Here is a 16110-nt window from a genome sequence, read left to right as displayed (position 1 = left end):
CTTGGGCAAGTCACTTACCTTCTTTGAGCCTCCGTTTGGTTATCCGCAGAATGAGTTAACGCGGGTAAAGCGCTCAGAACCACGCGCAGAGCAGGTGCTCAGCCAAGATGAGCTATTACTCTGCTCACCCGCACCAGAAAAGTTTACCAAGAGATACTTTAGGCGGCAGAGATGTCTGTTCCAAAGCCACGTGAAAAACGCCTTCATTTTCTCACAGCTGGGGAGTTTTGAAAAGAGCTCCCAGCCGTGCATTCCCTGGGAGGCTGCTCCAGGTTTTAGATTTTTTTTTTCTTGCTCAGCTTTTGGATGGGAGGAGAAGAGGGAAGGGATGTTAAGGGATCACCAGTGGGCAGCCAACAAGCTGCATGCGGGCCCTGGATGTGCTGGGCTCAGCCCCTTTAATTTGAATTAATAACTAAAGAAAAAGGAAAAAAAAAAAGTCTGTATTTCCAAGTTTTGGGGAAAGATGTGGCTGGGACCTCTTTCCTACCTGGGACCTTTCTGTGATGTGCCCTGGGCTTTCAAGCGCACCTCCACCCTCCCTTGGCTCCCAGGCTGTGGGGCATCTGGGCGCAGGCACCACCCGGAGGTCAAGCAAGGGGCACTGTCAGCGCAGCTACCCTGCGGGTGAGCCACGGAGAGACCGGGGCCCGGCTGCTCCCCCAGGGGACAAGGGCCCAGGAGGCAGGGGCTCAGCCAAGCTCCCTAGCCCCTGGGGTCTGGCTCCGCCCTTGACCTTTGCACCCCAAGCGAGCTCCCGCAAGAGGATCTGTAGGTGGATGCCTATGGGCCATCTCCCGCTGCCACCCAGCTCCTCCTGGAGTCCTTCTGCAGCGTCTGTCCTCACTGCCCACCCGCTTCCACGGGCCCCGCCAGGGAGAGACCCTGCCCCGTCCCCGCCTCTCCCCTTAGCCATGGGATCCAGCCTGCTTCCCCGCCGGCCACCGGGAGCTCCTGCTTCATAGTCTCTGGCGAGGACGCCACACGCGAAAAACACTTGGTCACCCTCTGCACACCGCCCCGCAGCCCCCAGCGTCTCCCCTTCTCCCCGAGCGACGTCTGTGATCGCTCCAGCAACACCCGACAGCCGCCGAGCCGGCCGACAAGCGCTCACACAGATTCCACAAAACCCGGGCCCGGCTTCCCTCCCGCGGCGCCAGCGGGCACCCTGCTCCGGGCTGCTCCCCGCCTCCGCGCCTCCGGCTCCCCGCCTGGAATGCCATCTCCGCCTCTGCGCCCGCCTGGGCTTCCGGTCGGCGCCGGCCGCAGCCGCCCCGGGTCGCCCTGGCTGACCACCGCCCTGCCGAGGTGGGCTCTCGCCCTGTCCCCTCGCCCCTGCCTGCCAGGCGCGTCGGAAGCGCGCCTTCTCTCTCCTCCGGGGACTCTCTCGCCAGGGGAAGCTCCCTGGTGTCTTTGGAACTTTCGGGAATCCCCTGACGCCGCGCCGCGCCCTGCTCTGCAGCGCCCGGAGCCGTCAGTCTGCAGGTTTGGACACGGGCGTGCAGCGTGGGCTCTCGCCCTGGAGAGGTCACTGGAGGAGGAGCGTGGACACGGAGCTCGAGTGGACACAAAGCACCATCGCCGCCGCGTCGCAGGGGCTTGGAAGTGGCGCCGGACTTCCTCCGGGGGAGGCGGAACGCCGAGGCTCGCGGGCGACAGGTGACTTGGCCAGGGTCGCCAGGTGAGTGGCGCGCTCAGCTTGGGCCTTTGACATCCTGGGACGGCGTGGGGCGGGCGCGACCCCCTACCCCCCAGCCCCCAGCGAAGCACGCCCCCGTCTGGGGTCCCCGGGTAGGCGGCAGAGCCCTCGGCTGGGCCTGCGGGGAGTTGCGCGCAGGGCGGCGGGGGCGGGGGCCCGGGCGGGGCCGACACAGGTGCTTCGCATCCGGCCCGGGTGGTGGGGTGGGGGGTGGGGGCGGCTCCGCGGAGCTTTATAAGCCGCCCGGGGTGCGGTGCTGCGCGCGGCTCGCTGCAAAAATAGTGCCCACGTGCGTGAGCGTCCCTCGGCGCGCCCGGCCGCCGCCCGGGCCGTCCGTCCTGCAGGGCCGCCGGCCCCATGGCGTTCCCGCTGGTAAGAGCCGCCCGCTCGGGCGGGGCTGGGCGGGCCCGGCCGCCGCGGCTAACGGTCCGCGCGCAGCCACGGCCGGCCCCGGTGGCCCTCCCCGGCCCCGCGGGCGCGCGCGCGAGCCCCGGGCGGGGCGCGGGTCACATGCCCGCGGGCGTGGGGCCGCGTGGAGGGGTGCACGGCCGGCCGGCCGGGGGGTTGGGGGTGGGCAGGGCGCCTCCTCGTGACTCAGGGCCTTTGGGCTTAAAGGCGCCGCGGCCCAACGGGGGCTGCGTTGCGGAGCGCCGGTGGCCTCGAGCGTCTGCCCGGACGGGCGCAGGCCGGACGGACGGGCGCCCTGGCGCCTGCGACACCTCGTCCTGTCACAGCCGTCGCGCTTGAGACCCGAAGGCGCCGGACGCTCTGGCGGCGGCGTGACGCTGCGTGGGGCCTGCGCTCGCCGGCGGAGCCACGACGGCGGCGGCGGCGGCGGCCCCTTTAAGGCGGAGGGATCGTCCCCTCGTGCCTCACGCGCGCTTTCCTGGCCCGGGGAGGTCACGTGGCTTCACACGTTCGGTCGGCGCTGGAGCCGGCGCCCGGGGGCGGGTTTGGCCGGGTAGTGGGCGCGCGCGCCCCCCGCGGCGGGGCATTTGCGACTGGGCGTGTGGCCGCGACGCGCCGCGCCCCACAGGTGTGGCGGCTTTGAGGTGGGTCGTGAGGGCGTGAGCTGGGGGGAGGCGCAGTGCGGCGTCGGTGTCTGGCGTGGAGCGCCTCAGGCGACGCCGCCCCTGCTTTCCGGGGTGCACGGGGGCCCGGGGCTGGGACCCGGGCGTTCTCCTTAGCCTGGCGCTCAGGCGCGGGTGCCAGGTGGGTGCGGCCTGCGCTTTAGTGGCGCTGTGGCCCCCGGGGCCCCGGGCTGGCCTCCAAGCTCGTGGTGGTGGGGCCAGGGCCTGTGCCTGCCGGGTGGCCCAGACCGCCTGCCCTGACTTCCCCTCCCGCTGGGCCCACTCGGCGTCCGTCTTCTCTTGTGTGTGTCCCTGGCCGTGGCGTGGGGGACCTCGGAAGCCGTACCCAGGCTGCAGGGAGCACCGCGTGGCCTGGTGCGTGTGCGCTCTGTATGGGGCCGGGGGCGCCTTGCAGGCCAGGCCCCTGTGCACGGGGCTCCCCGGACGGCTCCCGTGGGAGGCTGCAGGTCGGGAGCCCCGGGGTGGGAGTGGGGGACGACCCCCACATCAGCTTCGCAGAAGCCCGGGTTGCCTGGGGCGTGAGGCCCGGGCGCCTCCCCCACGGCAGGCAGGCAGGCAGGCAGGCAGGCAGGCAGGCAGGCAGGCAGGCAGGCAGGCTGACTCGGGTCTGGCTCCGATTAACGCCGCATTTCTCTGGCAACCGCTTCCCTTGGTCTCCCTGGCTACGGCTCTTCCTCCCCCTCTCTCCTGGCACCTGAGTAAACTGCTGGTCTGCGTCATTGGCTGGGGCCAGGGCAGGTGGGGCGCGTGTGGTTCCGGGGCCGGGGCAGGTGTCCCGGCCGCCTTTGGCCGTCGTGCGCCAGCTGGGAGCGTGTCACCCCAAGGCTCAGGTTCCCCGCAGAGTCTGGGGACACACGCTGGGTTAAAAAGGACAGAACGAAACCGTGGAAATCTGAACTTGGTGATTGTCGTCTTGGTTTTAATATAGGTGGGAGGGGATGGCAGCTGTGTTTCCCCCTGGGCTGCAGGCTATGGGGAACCGCTAAGGGGAGCAGTGCTCCGGGCTCCCTAGTCTCTCAGCCCCACTGGGCTTGCTGCAAGCTGAACGGTATTCGAAGAGCTTGTTGCTGTTAACTTTGTTTTAAAGTACCCCCCCACCCACACTCTTTAAGTGTTTATTTGGGAGAAAGACCTCCCATCTGCTGGTTCATTTTCTGCATTCCAACAGTGGCTGGGTAGGAACTGAGTCCAGGCCTCCCCCCGGCTGGCACTGCTACCTTCGAGGGTCTGCACTAATAGGAAGCCGGGGCCGGGAGCAGGAGAGCCGGTCATCAAAGCTCCTGCTCCAATGTGTGATAGGCGGCCTCTTACTTGCCAGGCTAAACACCTGTGCTGCAGGTTTTTTCTTATCACAGTAATTTAATCTTGAGAGGTCTAGTAGTGCACACTCAGTTTATAGTAATAGGATTTGGAAATTCACTACTCTCTATATAACTCAATCTTTGCGATATAAAACACTTGGCTTCCTCAGTGGTTATCTTATAAAGGGCTCCCTGGCCAAAAAGCCCCACGTGTGGAAGGGGAGCTGAGCCCATCTGTCTGGCACACACAGGTTAGTGGCACTTGCCGCTCAGGCCGGTTTTTGTGTTCTCTTTCGCTGTGGTGCACGGGCCGGTGTCTGTGAGGGAGAGTGGAGGATGGTGATTAAAGCAGTAGGACTTGCAGGGGCCAGCACTGTGGCACAGTGGGTTCAGCCACTGTCTGCAGTGCTGGCATTCCATAGGAGTGTTTGAGCCCCACCTGCTCCACTTCTGATCCTGCTCCCTGCTAATGCACCTGGGAAAGCTGTGGAGGATGGCCCAGGTGCGTGGGCCCCTGTACCCACATGGGGGACCCGGGTGGAGTTCCTGGCTATTGTGGCCATTTGGGGAGTGAACCAGCAGATGGGTCCGTGTGTTCCTCCTTCTGTAGCTCTGCCTTTCAAATAAATAAAACCTTAAAAGAAAAAAACCCAGGCTCACCACTTGGTAACAAGTAATCAAATGATAATAGCTGCCTTCATAAGTATTTTTGCTGGGTGAAAGCTGCTTTTGTTTTTAATCCCTAAAATGGGTTGGAAACAAAGCTCTCTGGAGCCTACGGTAGCATAAATGAGTGACCGAGAGCGCCTCTAATGGCTGCTAGCTGATCATTGTCCAGCAAAGATATGGCTCTGGAATTGATTTTTTTTTTTTGTTTGCCTTTTAAATATTTTAAAAAAGAAAACAGATTTAGAGAGAGGTCTTCCATCTGCTGGTTCCCACCCCAAATGGTTGCAGTGGCCAGGCTGGGCCAGGCCAGAGCCAGGAACTCCATCCAGGTTTCAGGGGCACTTGGAACATCTTCACTGCTTTCCCACTCACATTAGCAGGGAGACAGATCAAAAGTGGAGCAGCTGGGTCTTGAACCAGTGCTCCTATGGAATGCCGGCATTGCAGGTGGTGGCTTAACCTGCTGCACCACAACGCTTCCCTGGATTTTTTTTTAAAGACTTACTGTATTGATTTGAAAGGCAGAGCTGTGGAGAGAGGGGAAGAGAGATCTTGCATCCATTTGGGGAGGGACTCAGAGGATGGAACAGCCTGCTCTGGGCCAGGCAGAAGCCAGGAGCCAAGAACTCCATCCTGGTTTCCCACATGGGTGGCAGGGGTCTAAGGACATAGGTCATCTTCCACTGTTTTTCCAGGTGCATGAGCAGGAACCTGGTTTGGAAACACACCAGCCAGAACTGGAACCTGCACCAGATGTAGAATGCTGGTGTCACAAGTCTGGGCTCAATCTGTTGTACCACAGTACTAGCCCTGAGTTGATGGATCTGTGATGCTTCCCTCCCTCCCTCCCTTCCAGACAGGTAGGATTATAGACAGAGAAAGATCTTCCTTCTGTTGGTTCACTCCCCAAATGGCTGTTACAGCTGATGCTGTGCCAATCCGAAGCCAGGGGCCAAGGGCCTCTTCCTGGTCTCCCATGCGGGTGCAGGGTCCAAGCACCTGGGCCATCCTCCACTGCACTCCCGGGCCACAGTAGAGAGCTGGCCTGGAAGAGGAGCGACCGGGACAGAATCCGGCGCCCATAAGGGATGCTGGCGCCGCAGCCAGAGGATTAGCCAAGTGAGCCACCGCGTTGGCCCCTCTGATGTTTTTCCTAGTTAAGCGGGGAATCTTTCGACTTTTAAATATAGCTATTAAACTCTCTGTGGACCAAATGTAACATGAACCTTCCTATTAGATTTTCTCCCTGTTTTGCAGGTGAGGAAACAGGTTCAGAAAAAACAAGACAACAAGGCTACTAAGGGATGGAACTGGGTGCTAAGTCTCTGTGCTGCCAAGCCCAACCTGTCCTGTGTGTTTTGAAATATCAGAGCATCAGGGGGTGACTTGCGAGTGTGCGTGGTAGAGAGGTCTGGGGGCTCGTCTCGGTTCAGAGGCCAAGTGAACCCTACGGCACTGGCGGGAACCCCTGGCTGTTGTGGCCGCAGTGTGGGTCTTCCGAGCGTTAGCACAGCAGCGTTGCTGTCGGAGGAATGTGCTGTGTGTGTCATTCCGTGCTGTGTGTCCAGCAGCCAGCTGATCTGAGCTAGCCAGAGGGCTAGAGGAGGAAGGCTCCGCCCACCGTGGGGATGACCTTCCGACGCTGAGTAAAAGGCTCCCCTTTAGGAGCACTGAAGTGTCAGTTTTTCCTGAAACAAGTAAAATTTGAAATTATCTAATTATTTTGACTTAAAGAAATGGAGGTTAGTGAATCTCACCTTTCCTGTCTTAACTAAAGCTTCCATAATGATGTCTCTTAGATTTCCAGGAATAATTCCTAAGGGATTTTTAGCAACATGTGGCAAAATGCTCTTGGCTAAGCTCCTAGGGTGTTATGCTGCCCTGCCCTAGGAACAAGGGGCTGGGGTTTCAGTCACCCTAACAGATAGAAGAGTATGTACATTCATTTGTCTCTCATTCCCAAGGATTTAAAGCAGTAAAGGGCACAGAGCCTTTGTCAAAGGGTTTTTCTGTGAGCATGCAGACTTAAATACAAGCAAGCCCGCTCTTGCCTGTGGCTGGAGAGTGGAAAGATAGAAACTTTAAAATGTTCCCTATTCCTAGTCGCAGCCTTGATCAGTCCAGCACTCAGCTTTGAGTTCAGTGTCTGGATTTGGTGATGGAGCGGAGGAGTGACTGAGATGGATCTGCTGGTGTCATCACACACATGTGTGGATGTTTGTGTGCGCTTTCTCCCTGGTTTCAGGTCCCTTGGCTAAAATGACCATTCCCTGAAATTGTTTAAAGGGTAAATTAATAAGTGGGCTTGTATTTCTTAGTTTGACAGGAACGTGCGACTGAGTCTGGATATTAATGTTTAGACTGCCATGTTCAGTAAGCAGTGGCGGAGGCAGTGAGAATCATGGGATCAGGTCACAGATGACTTTCTCTGCTGTCAGAGCTGTGCTACTTTCATCCTGTTGGTAAATCAGCTTTTCCTAGGCAGTGTCTAAGCTGTACGCACTCTGGGGAGAATCTGCCAGAAAGCCCCTGGGTGGCGGGGGTGGGAATGGGTTTGGACCTAGAAATTCAGGTAGGAGGATATTTGTATCTATTTGAATTAAAATCAAGAAGCACTGATTGTGCCCTTTCAGTATTTATTAAGCCTTCTGTATGCTACCAGCTGTTCTCTGCACCCCCCCCCCCAAGCAGGTTTAGAGATGCCCTTTGTTGCAGGCTGCCTTAGCTAAACCGGCCTATGAGAGCTTCTGTAAGCACAAGTTCCGAATGCTGGAAGTTTCTGTGTCAGGCTAGGACTCCAGAACAGGGCATTTCTCTTGTGTCTGTGTGTGTGTGTGTGTGTGTGTGTGTGTGTGAACTGGCTGGAAAGATTGAACTGAAAGGCACACGTGGCATTAATAATATTTCATGTTTTTTCTAGATAAATCTGACCTACCATAAAAGTATCTAAATTTCAGAGTGGTGAATTCACTTTATAGATGCAATTTCCAGGGCATTTTGGGCTTTAAAAAGACTCCCATTAGGGATTATTTTGTCACCCTTTAGTGTGTTTTTAAATAACATGTGTAGGGTGGGGCAGGGGTTGTTCCTGACTAAATGGAATTGAACTTGGCTTTCAGTAGTTCAGAAAAACACCTAGGCTTGAATAATCCTTGAATTTTGCCTCACTTTGTAAGTATTCCTGTCTGCTTGGAGCATAGGTTCTAGTGAGGTGACACTCTTTGTTTTGCTAGTGATGATTTCCCTTGAGGTTATGGAGAATGCCCAGCAGGGCAGGGATGAAGACTGATTTGTGTGCTAAACATGGGTCACAGTTCCAAGTAGCTGGTGATGCTGGGAGTAAGCGGACTAGTCGTGTGAACTGGTTTATTCTTGTCCAGCATGGTGTGCTGGTGGTACTACAATCCCGGCGGGTCCAGCAGTGCCGCCTGCAGTCAGTGAGTGACCTCCCTGTTGGGAGAGAGCAGTTGCGTTGAAGGACAGGTTGGGCTTTTGAGAGAACGCTTAATCTCTTAGTACTTAACACCTGTGCTGTCTGCCTCTGGCTTTGTGCTCCTGGGTGCTGGCTCTGACACCACCCATCTGTCTCCTGAGGCTGCCTGTTCTGAGACTTTTTTTAAGCCATAATCTTGGAACTGTTTTGAAGCTCAAAAGGTGTTAAGGACATGTCTCCCGGGTGTAATTTTGAGGTAACACTAACCTCTTATTATAGTCTCTCCATTTTTTGCTGGACAAGAAGGATTAAGTTCAGAATGAAATGCAAGTGTTCTGATTGCATACAGAGAGTGGGCAGAATCCAGCTTTCCTCATTTCTAGACTGGCGTTACGTCTAGAGTTCATATACCTTGACCTCTGTCATGTTGGTGTCTGATTGTCTCATGTTACGTAGAATTTGTGCTTGGCCCGTAAGCTCTTTGTGGCGTCCTGCTTTTTTCTCCTCTATTTGACCAGTCTGTTCTGTCTTGGCATTTGCAGGCTTTCTTTCACCCCCTGAATACCACATTCCCTACAGTTCAGTCTGTTGACTCATTTCTATCCCCTAACGTAACATGAGGGCCTATGTATTGCTGTAAAAGCACCAGTTCTCTGACCAGGTTTTAGGTTGAGCTCTTTTGCCCTGGTTGTTCTTGGGACCTGTAGTTACTGATCGGGCATATACAAGGGGGTCTTCAGAAAGTTCATAGAGAATGGATATTATGAAAAATATCAAATTTTTGTACCAAAATAAACTTGGTTAATTCAGTTTTCCATGAACTTAACGAAGTACCTTTTTATCTTGGGACCTAGCAGGTCTGAAAACAGAACCAATTTCTTGCCTTCCCTCATCTCCTGGAGCTAATCAGATTCTATCCCTTTCACTCAATTGATCTAATTATTTTCCCTCTGCAGTGTCCCCTTGGGAGCAGAAACTGTTTTGGTGTTAGCTTTTTCTGTTTTCCCCTCCCACTGGATGTTGCAATTCAGAAAGATGCTGGGTAAATACACACTCGACGCTTTCCTTTGGAAAACTCACCAGTTTCTTTATCTAAAAAACTTCGATATTATTTTTCAGATTTATTTATTTGAAAGACAAGTTAAAGAGGGAGAAAAAGATCTTCCATCTGTTGGTTCACTCCCCAAATGACTAATGGCTGAGGCTGGGCCAGGCCAAAGCCGGGAGCCTAGAACCCCTATGTGGGTGGTGGGGGCCCAAGTCCTTGGGCCATCTCTCCTGCTTTGCCAGGCCCATTAGCAGGGAGCTTGATTGGAAGTGGAGCAGCTGGGTCTCCAACTGGCATTCTGTGTTATTTTAAGTTTGGACCAGAGATAATTCCACGTGAACAACAACAAAAATCCATGAACAATAATCTGATGCTTGTGGAGGGGTCAGAGATGACTATTATGTTGTACAGATTGCTTTCTCATTTTATGCCAGAGGCCACTCCAGGGACTGAGGATAAAGCAAGCCCTGGCTCCTAAGGAGTTAATGATCTGACAGGAACACAAACACATAAATAAGTTGTGTGCTATACTGTGAGCCCCACAGTGAATACATGTAGAGTGACATGTGTAGTAGGCAGGTAAAAGACTTACAGATTTGCAAGTTTTGCTAAACCAGCAGAGTAGGAAGGGTATTCTGGACAGAAGGAACAGCATGTACAGAGACAAGGAATATGTCTTAGAGGGCTTCTTTCAGGCAATATTCTAGAATTCTAAGTGCAAAGGGCACCATCCTGTGCAGTTACTGTGTGCCAGAGAAGTGCATACAACTGTAAAAAGGTATGCACAAGAATATTCACAGCAACCTAGAATCTGAAGAAAAGCAAAAATGAATGCCTGTCCTGTCAGGGATTCTCAAAGCCATGCCCAGGTTAGATGACTGACAGAACTTGGCAAATAATGGCACTTGTGTATGAGTTGACTTTTTGTGACTGTAGCTAAAACATCGAAAAGGAACTGCTGAGGAGTGGAGGGAGTTTACTTTGGCCTACAGTTTGGGATGGTCACAGTCTGAGATCAGGTGACTCCATCAGTTTAGACATCTTGTAAGGCTGCAGGATGGCAACTGCTGAACACGTGCACAGGGAGGCAGCACTGTGGGCTGAGCTGGCCAGCCCTTACACGGAGAGCTGCTTTCCCACACCAAGCCCCCAGTGGCCCAGAGACCTTCCACCAGGCTCGCCTTCCAGACACCCTTTATCCATTAGCCACTAACATTAATCCATTAACTGTGGACATAGACTTGGGGTTTAAACATCTGCATGAGTTTGAGGAGTGAAATCCTATTCAGTCCGTAACACATGGCTAGGATTTATTACAGCTAAAGGATACAAAGCAAAACCATCACAGGAGAGGGTGCATAGGGTGAGTTCTTGCGGGGAAGCCAGGTACCAGCTTGCAAGGGTTCTCTCCCAGAGGAGTCACACAGGACATAGCTTAATTTCCCCCATCCAACAACACATGTAATAGGGAAGCTGGCTGGAAACTTGGTGCCCAGGGTACCCCGCCCCCATTTCTTTTTTCAGGGGTGGTCAGTTAGGTATCCTCTGCTTGGAACACACCAAACTTCTAGGTTCCAGAGGAAAACAGGTGTTCACCAATCATTGTTTGTTCAGTTGAGGTATAACAAGTCCCCCTGTCCAGTCCTGGGAGTGGTAGGAACTCAAAACCCAAGTTCCCAGATGCCAGCCAAAAGATAGCAGGCAGGGCTGCTGTTTAACCCTTTCCTCTGCATACCGGTAAGGAAGAATGTAGATAAGCAGATTGTGTGTTTCCACGTCTGTAAAGCACTACATGATAAAGAACTACTGGACTCCCTGCAAAAGGCAGAAATCTAGGTGCTAAGTGGAAAAAGAAGCCAGATCCGAGTTGCCGGTTTCATAATTCCACCTGTAAGAAGTTGAAAATTAGAACTAGTGAGTAACAATGGCCGTCTGAACAGGATACCCTGGTGGGAGGGGAAGCCCATGGACATTGGAGATGTTCTTTGTCCTGATGTGTGTGGTAGGTCTGCAGTACTGCAAGTGGGTGAAAATGGATCCAACTGTGCTTGTAACCAGTGCCCCTTGCTGAATGTATGTGCCCCTCGGGTAAGTAGTAGACTGCTAAGGATCTAGCTTGACCCCAGGCTGCCACAGCAGGTTTGATCTGCTGCTCAGGGGCATGGCCTTCACCCTGTGGTAGCAGTTTTTATTTAAAGGGGAAAAAAGATTTGTTACTGAAAGAGTTGCAGAGAGAGATCTTCCATTCAGCTTGTTCACTCCCTACGTGGCCACAACAGCCAGCACTGGGCCAGACCAAACCCAGGAGCTTCATCCAGTTCTCCCACGTGGGTGGCAGTATCTAAACACTTGGGGGCCACTTTCTGCTGTTTTTCCCAGGCCATTATCAAGGAGCTGAATCAGAAGTGGGGCGGCTAAGACATGAACCCATGCCCATGTGGGATGCAGGTACCTTCTTTGCCTGCTACAACCCAATGCTGACCCCTGTGATAGCAGCTTTCAAAATCACCCACAGATAGCCAAAGCACTTCAAGAGGTTCACAAAAGTCAAATCTGTTTTCATAATTATGAAACGACAGTTGTTGTTGACATTCGCACTCTTGGCACAGGAACAATGGGGCTGGGTCCCTTAGCAGGAACCAACGCAGTGCCATGAAACAGCACATTCCCAGAAAAAGCCAGTTTGTCTGGATGCTCCGCCCTCTCCCCCCTCTTCTCCCTCTTGCATCCACTTTTTCACTCCCCAGATCCTGCTGAGACTGCATCTCCTACACAGATGATAGGGACCCAACTACCCAAGGTCCATGTTAGCAGGAAACTGGAGTCAGGAACTGGAGCCAAGTCTTGAACCCACATACTCCAGTATTGGACTTGGGTGTCTAAACTGGCATCTTAACCAGTTTTCCAGATGCCTTCCCTGAATATCCTTGAGGGACAATGAAGATTAATTTTATTAAATCTGAATACTGTTGCTTTTAATATTTTTGGGGACAAATAGGAAGTCAGTTGGTTTCATCTCTGTAGTGATTATCCTGAGGAAAAGTATGTATGATTGAATTTCAATAATTTTTTTCATGAGACACCTTTTTAGCTTGAAATAACGGACTACAGTTATTTAACTTTGGGTATTTGCCAGACCTTTTCATGAAAATGAACAAAGCAGGCTGTCACTTCACAAATGTAATTGACAATATTGCCAATGACAAAATTTGAGCTTTGAAGAAAAATTTCAAAAACCCTTATCTGCCACCACATGAGCTTGACACCTTCCCATGTTTGAAAAGATTCCCAGTGAGATTGTTGGTGCTGCTAACTATTGTCAGTTTGTAGAATCTGCAATAACTCCATAAATTAGGATCTGTCACATTACTAATATAAAGAATCAGGTATGGTTAAATATATTTATCCAAAGTGCAAGATAGACCAATGCATTTTAATTTTTATTTGAGAGAGATCTCCTATCTGCTGGCTTACTCTCCCAAGTGCCTGGAATATATGCAGCTAGGCCAGGCTGAAACCAGAGCCTTGAAGCCATTGTCGTCTCTGAACTGGGTGCTGGGACCCAGTTGAGCCATCACCTGCTGCCTACCAGGGTGTGCATTAGCTGGAAGCTGGAATCAGAAGTAAAACCAGACTTGAACCTAGACTCTGTATGGGACAGGGACATTCCTAAAAGTGTCTAAACTTCTACACCAAATGCCACAGTATGTGAAGAGTACATCAATCTAGTTTCAGGTTCCGTGCTACAATTAAACTTTAAGGACTTAACTACTTTGTGAGCTCTTTAGAGGCAGAGCTACGGTTATCTGAAAAAGCTGTTAAAACATTCCTCTTGGGGCCAGCATTGTGGTGCAGTGGGCATCCCATATAGGTATTGGTTTGAGTCCTGACTGATGCACTTCTTATCCAGCTCGCTGCTAATGCACCTGGGAAAGCAGCCACAGATGACTCAAGTGCTTGGGCTCCTGCCACCCACATGGGAGACCTGGATGCCATTTGAGGAATGAACTAGCAGATGGAAGATCTCTCTGTCCCTTTCCAACTAATCTGAAAATTATCTTCATAAACTTCAGCAAAAATTATAGAAACAAATAGGAAAGCCTAATTCACTTCTAAACCATATAATAAGACTGACAAAAAGTCAAAGAATTCTACTCTTTGCTAATTTTGTTGTGGAAAATTGTCATTTGTGTTAATACATAGTAGGCGCTTTTTTTTTTTAAAGACTTATTTTAGGAGCTGGCTGGCACTGTGGTGTAGTGGGTAAAGCCGCTGCCTACAGTGCCAGCATCCCATATGGATGCCAGTTTACTGGCACTGCTCTACTTCTGATCCAGTTTCCTGCTAATGTGCCTGGGAAGGCAGCAGAAGATTGACCAAATCCTTGGGCCTCTGCACCCATGTGGGAGACCTGGAAGAAACTCCAGGTTTCTGGCTTTGGATCAACCCAGCCCTGGCAATTTGGGGAGTGAACCAACAGATGGAAGACCTCTCTCTGCCTCTGCCTCTCTAACTCTGATTTTCCTCTGAAAGTTCCTCTGAAAGAGTTATATAGAGAGAAGTCCTCCATCTGCCAGGTCACTCCCCAAATGGCTACAATGACCAGGGCTGGGCCAGGCTGAAGCCAGGACCCTCCTCTGGATCTCCAACATGGGTCCAAGGTCACGAGGACTCTGCTGCCTTCCCAAGCTAATCAGCAGAGAGCTGGTTTGGAAGCAGAGCAGCTAGGGCTTGAACCAGTGCCCACATGGGATGCCAGCCCTGCAGGTAATGGCCTAAACCCCTGTTCTACAGCACCAGCTCCATAGGTTTGTTTCTTAAATGATGACTTTCTTTGGTTTTAATTTCTAATGGGTAAATATTGATAGCTAGAATCCATTTGCACAGATGTACTTGAGGTCTTAAATTTTGTAAGAATATAGCAGAGTCCTGAGACCGAAGTGTTTGAGAAGCATTGCCCGTTGAGCATCAGGTTTGTACTTTCCACAGATCTTTTAGTAACATCGGACAGGAATGAAAACATCCTGAAGGCTTCAGAAATGTCCATAGGGTCTGATAAGGCACAGTGAACTTAGAAGACTCAGAATGGCGTGTGTGGAATGGGAGAAGAGCACCTGATACCCGATTTCAGGAGTTAAAAAGAGTAAGCACTGGGGCTAGTGTTGTGGTATAGCAGAATAAGCCCACAGCCTGCAACACTGGCGTCCCAAGTAAGCACTGGTTAGAGTCCCAGATGCTCCATGTTCAATCCAGCTCCCTGCTGATGTGCCTGGGAAATCAGTGGAAGGTGGTGCAGGTGGCCCTTGTTGGCCACACGGGAGACCCAGGTGGAGTTCCAGGCCCTTGACTTTGGCCTGGTCCAGCCCTGGCTGTTGTAGCCATTTGTGGGGGTGAACCTAGTAGCTGGAAGGTTTCTTTTAATCTCTCCCTCCCTGTAAATAATAGATCTTGAAAGGAAGATTAGGCGGTGGAGATGGGGATAGGGGTTGCTCTGTGCAGAAGCTTGATGGGGAAGCTGGCTACCCAAGGGAAGGTAGAATTAAGGGCATATCAACATGGGAGAGAGCTGATCATGTTTACAAATAGGGGTGAAGAGGGTGGCAGTGACCACTGACCAAGAGGTCCAGAGTGTGGAGAGGTGGAATGTGGAACTGCTGTCTGAGTAGGGAGGGTAGTCTGTCGGAGAGCAAGTGATGGAAGCTGTGACAGGCAGGGAAGTGCAGAACGGAACCTATGTGACCGACTGTCCCGAGCCTCCAGGTTCTCCTCTTCCTCAGGAGATTTAGTGTGTGTCGTTCTCGCCTTACAAAGAAAGACTTGCTTAGAGAAGTGAAAGTCCCAGTCATCATCCAGTTATGGAGCACGAGTGGTCAGATTGGGACCCCTGGCTCCAGGCTCCTCCTTCCTTCTACATTAAGACAGCTTGGGGGATCTGGTGCTATGGCGTAGTAGGTTAAGCCTCCACCTGTGGCGCCAGTGTCTCATATGGGCACCAGTTTGGGTCCTGGCTGCTCCTCTTTAGTCCAGCTTGCTGCTTGTGACCTGGGAAAGCAGTAGAAGATGACCCAAGTGCTTGGGTCCTTGCACCCACATGGGAGACCCAGAGGAAGCTCCTGGCTTCAGATCGGCCCAGCTTCGATCGTTATGGCTATTTGGGGGTGAACCAATGCATGGAAGACCTGTCTCTCCCTCTATAACTCAAGTCTTCTTAAAAACAAACAAAAAAAAAAAAAAAACAAAACAAAACTTGGGAAAGAACTGTTTGGAGAGGAGAGGAGATCATGTTCCAGGTACAGCTCTTAGAACCCTGTAGCCTGCGGACTGGTCTGTGGTCCAGAAGTAAAACCCCAGATCCTGAAATGACTTTGAGTAGCTGGGAGCTTTGCCAGTGAGAGAAGAGAAACTTGATGAGTCACTATTTTTCTTGATCTCTAAGCTTAAGAGAATTACTATCATTTATGGAGGCCGTGATTGATGTGAGGATGCCTGTGATGCAGGGTGTGTGGGTCTGCCTTTCATATAGTGATCTGTATTGATCTTGCTGGGTGCTGCCAAGACACAGGCTGTGACAGACCTTAGAATTTATCAGATTGGTGAGCTGACAGGTAAGGATGACATGAGCTACAGTTGCAGTGACCATGCACTCTGGAAACTCTTGAGCAGTCTTGGTATTAAATATTCCCTGAATGGGCTCAGAAACCTGTGCTGCAAATTGTAGTACTTCCTGTTTCCAGACTAACAGGGCAAAGAGAATGATAGACACACACTGTGGAAGCTGTAGAATGACCAGAGATGTCAAGGGAGAGTCAGGGTGCGTGCTTCCTGAGTTGAGTGGACAGCAGTTGAGGATCTGATCCCCTAAAGAAGCC

General features: G+C 52.4%; 1 protein-coding gene across 11 annotated transcripts in view; it reads left to right on the top strand.

The window, feature by feature from the left end:
* The first annotated feature begins 1250 nt into the window (after nt 1–1250).
* Nucleotides 1251–16110, top strand: part of CPEB1 (cytoplasmic polyadenylation element binding protein 1) — a 100298-nt gene continuing 85438 nt past the window's right edge. For 5 of the 11 annotated variants that reach the window (XM_051834247.2, XM_051834245.2, XM_051834248.2 and 2 more), the window contains exon 1: nt 1943–2071. In XM_051834247.2, coding sequence (XP_051690207.1) covers nt 2057–2071 — 15 coding nt within the window. In that variant the 5' untranslated portion in view covers nt 1943–2056. Of the gene's footprint in view, nt 1682–1942; nt 2072–2655; nt 2752–16110 lie in introns of those variants that run through there. The other 6 variants (XM_017337568.3, XM_070054568.1, XM_070054565.1 and 3 more) reach the window with 5 other exon arrangements.

The sequence above is a fragment of the Oryctolagus cuniculus genome, chromosome 12 (assembly GCF_964237555.1).
Source record: "Oryctolagus cuniculus chromosome 12, mOryCun1.1, whole genome shotgun sequence".
In the NCBI taxonomy this organism is placed as follows: Eukaryota; Metazoa; Chordata; class Mammalia; order Lagomorpha; family Leporidae; genus Oryctolagus; species Oryctolagus cuniculus.
Note: the sequence above shows the minus strand (reverse complement) of the source record. Positions and strands in the feature narration are given on the sequence as shown.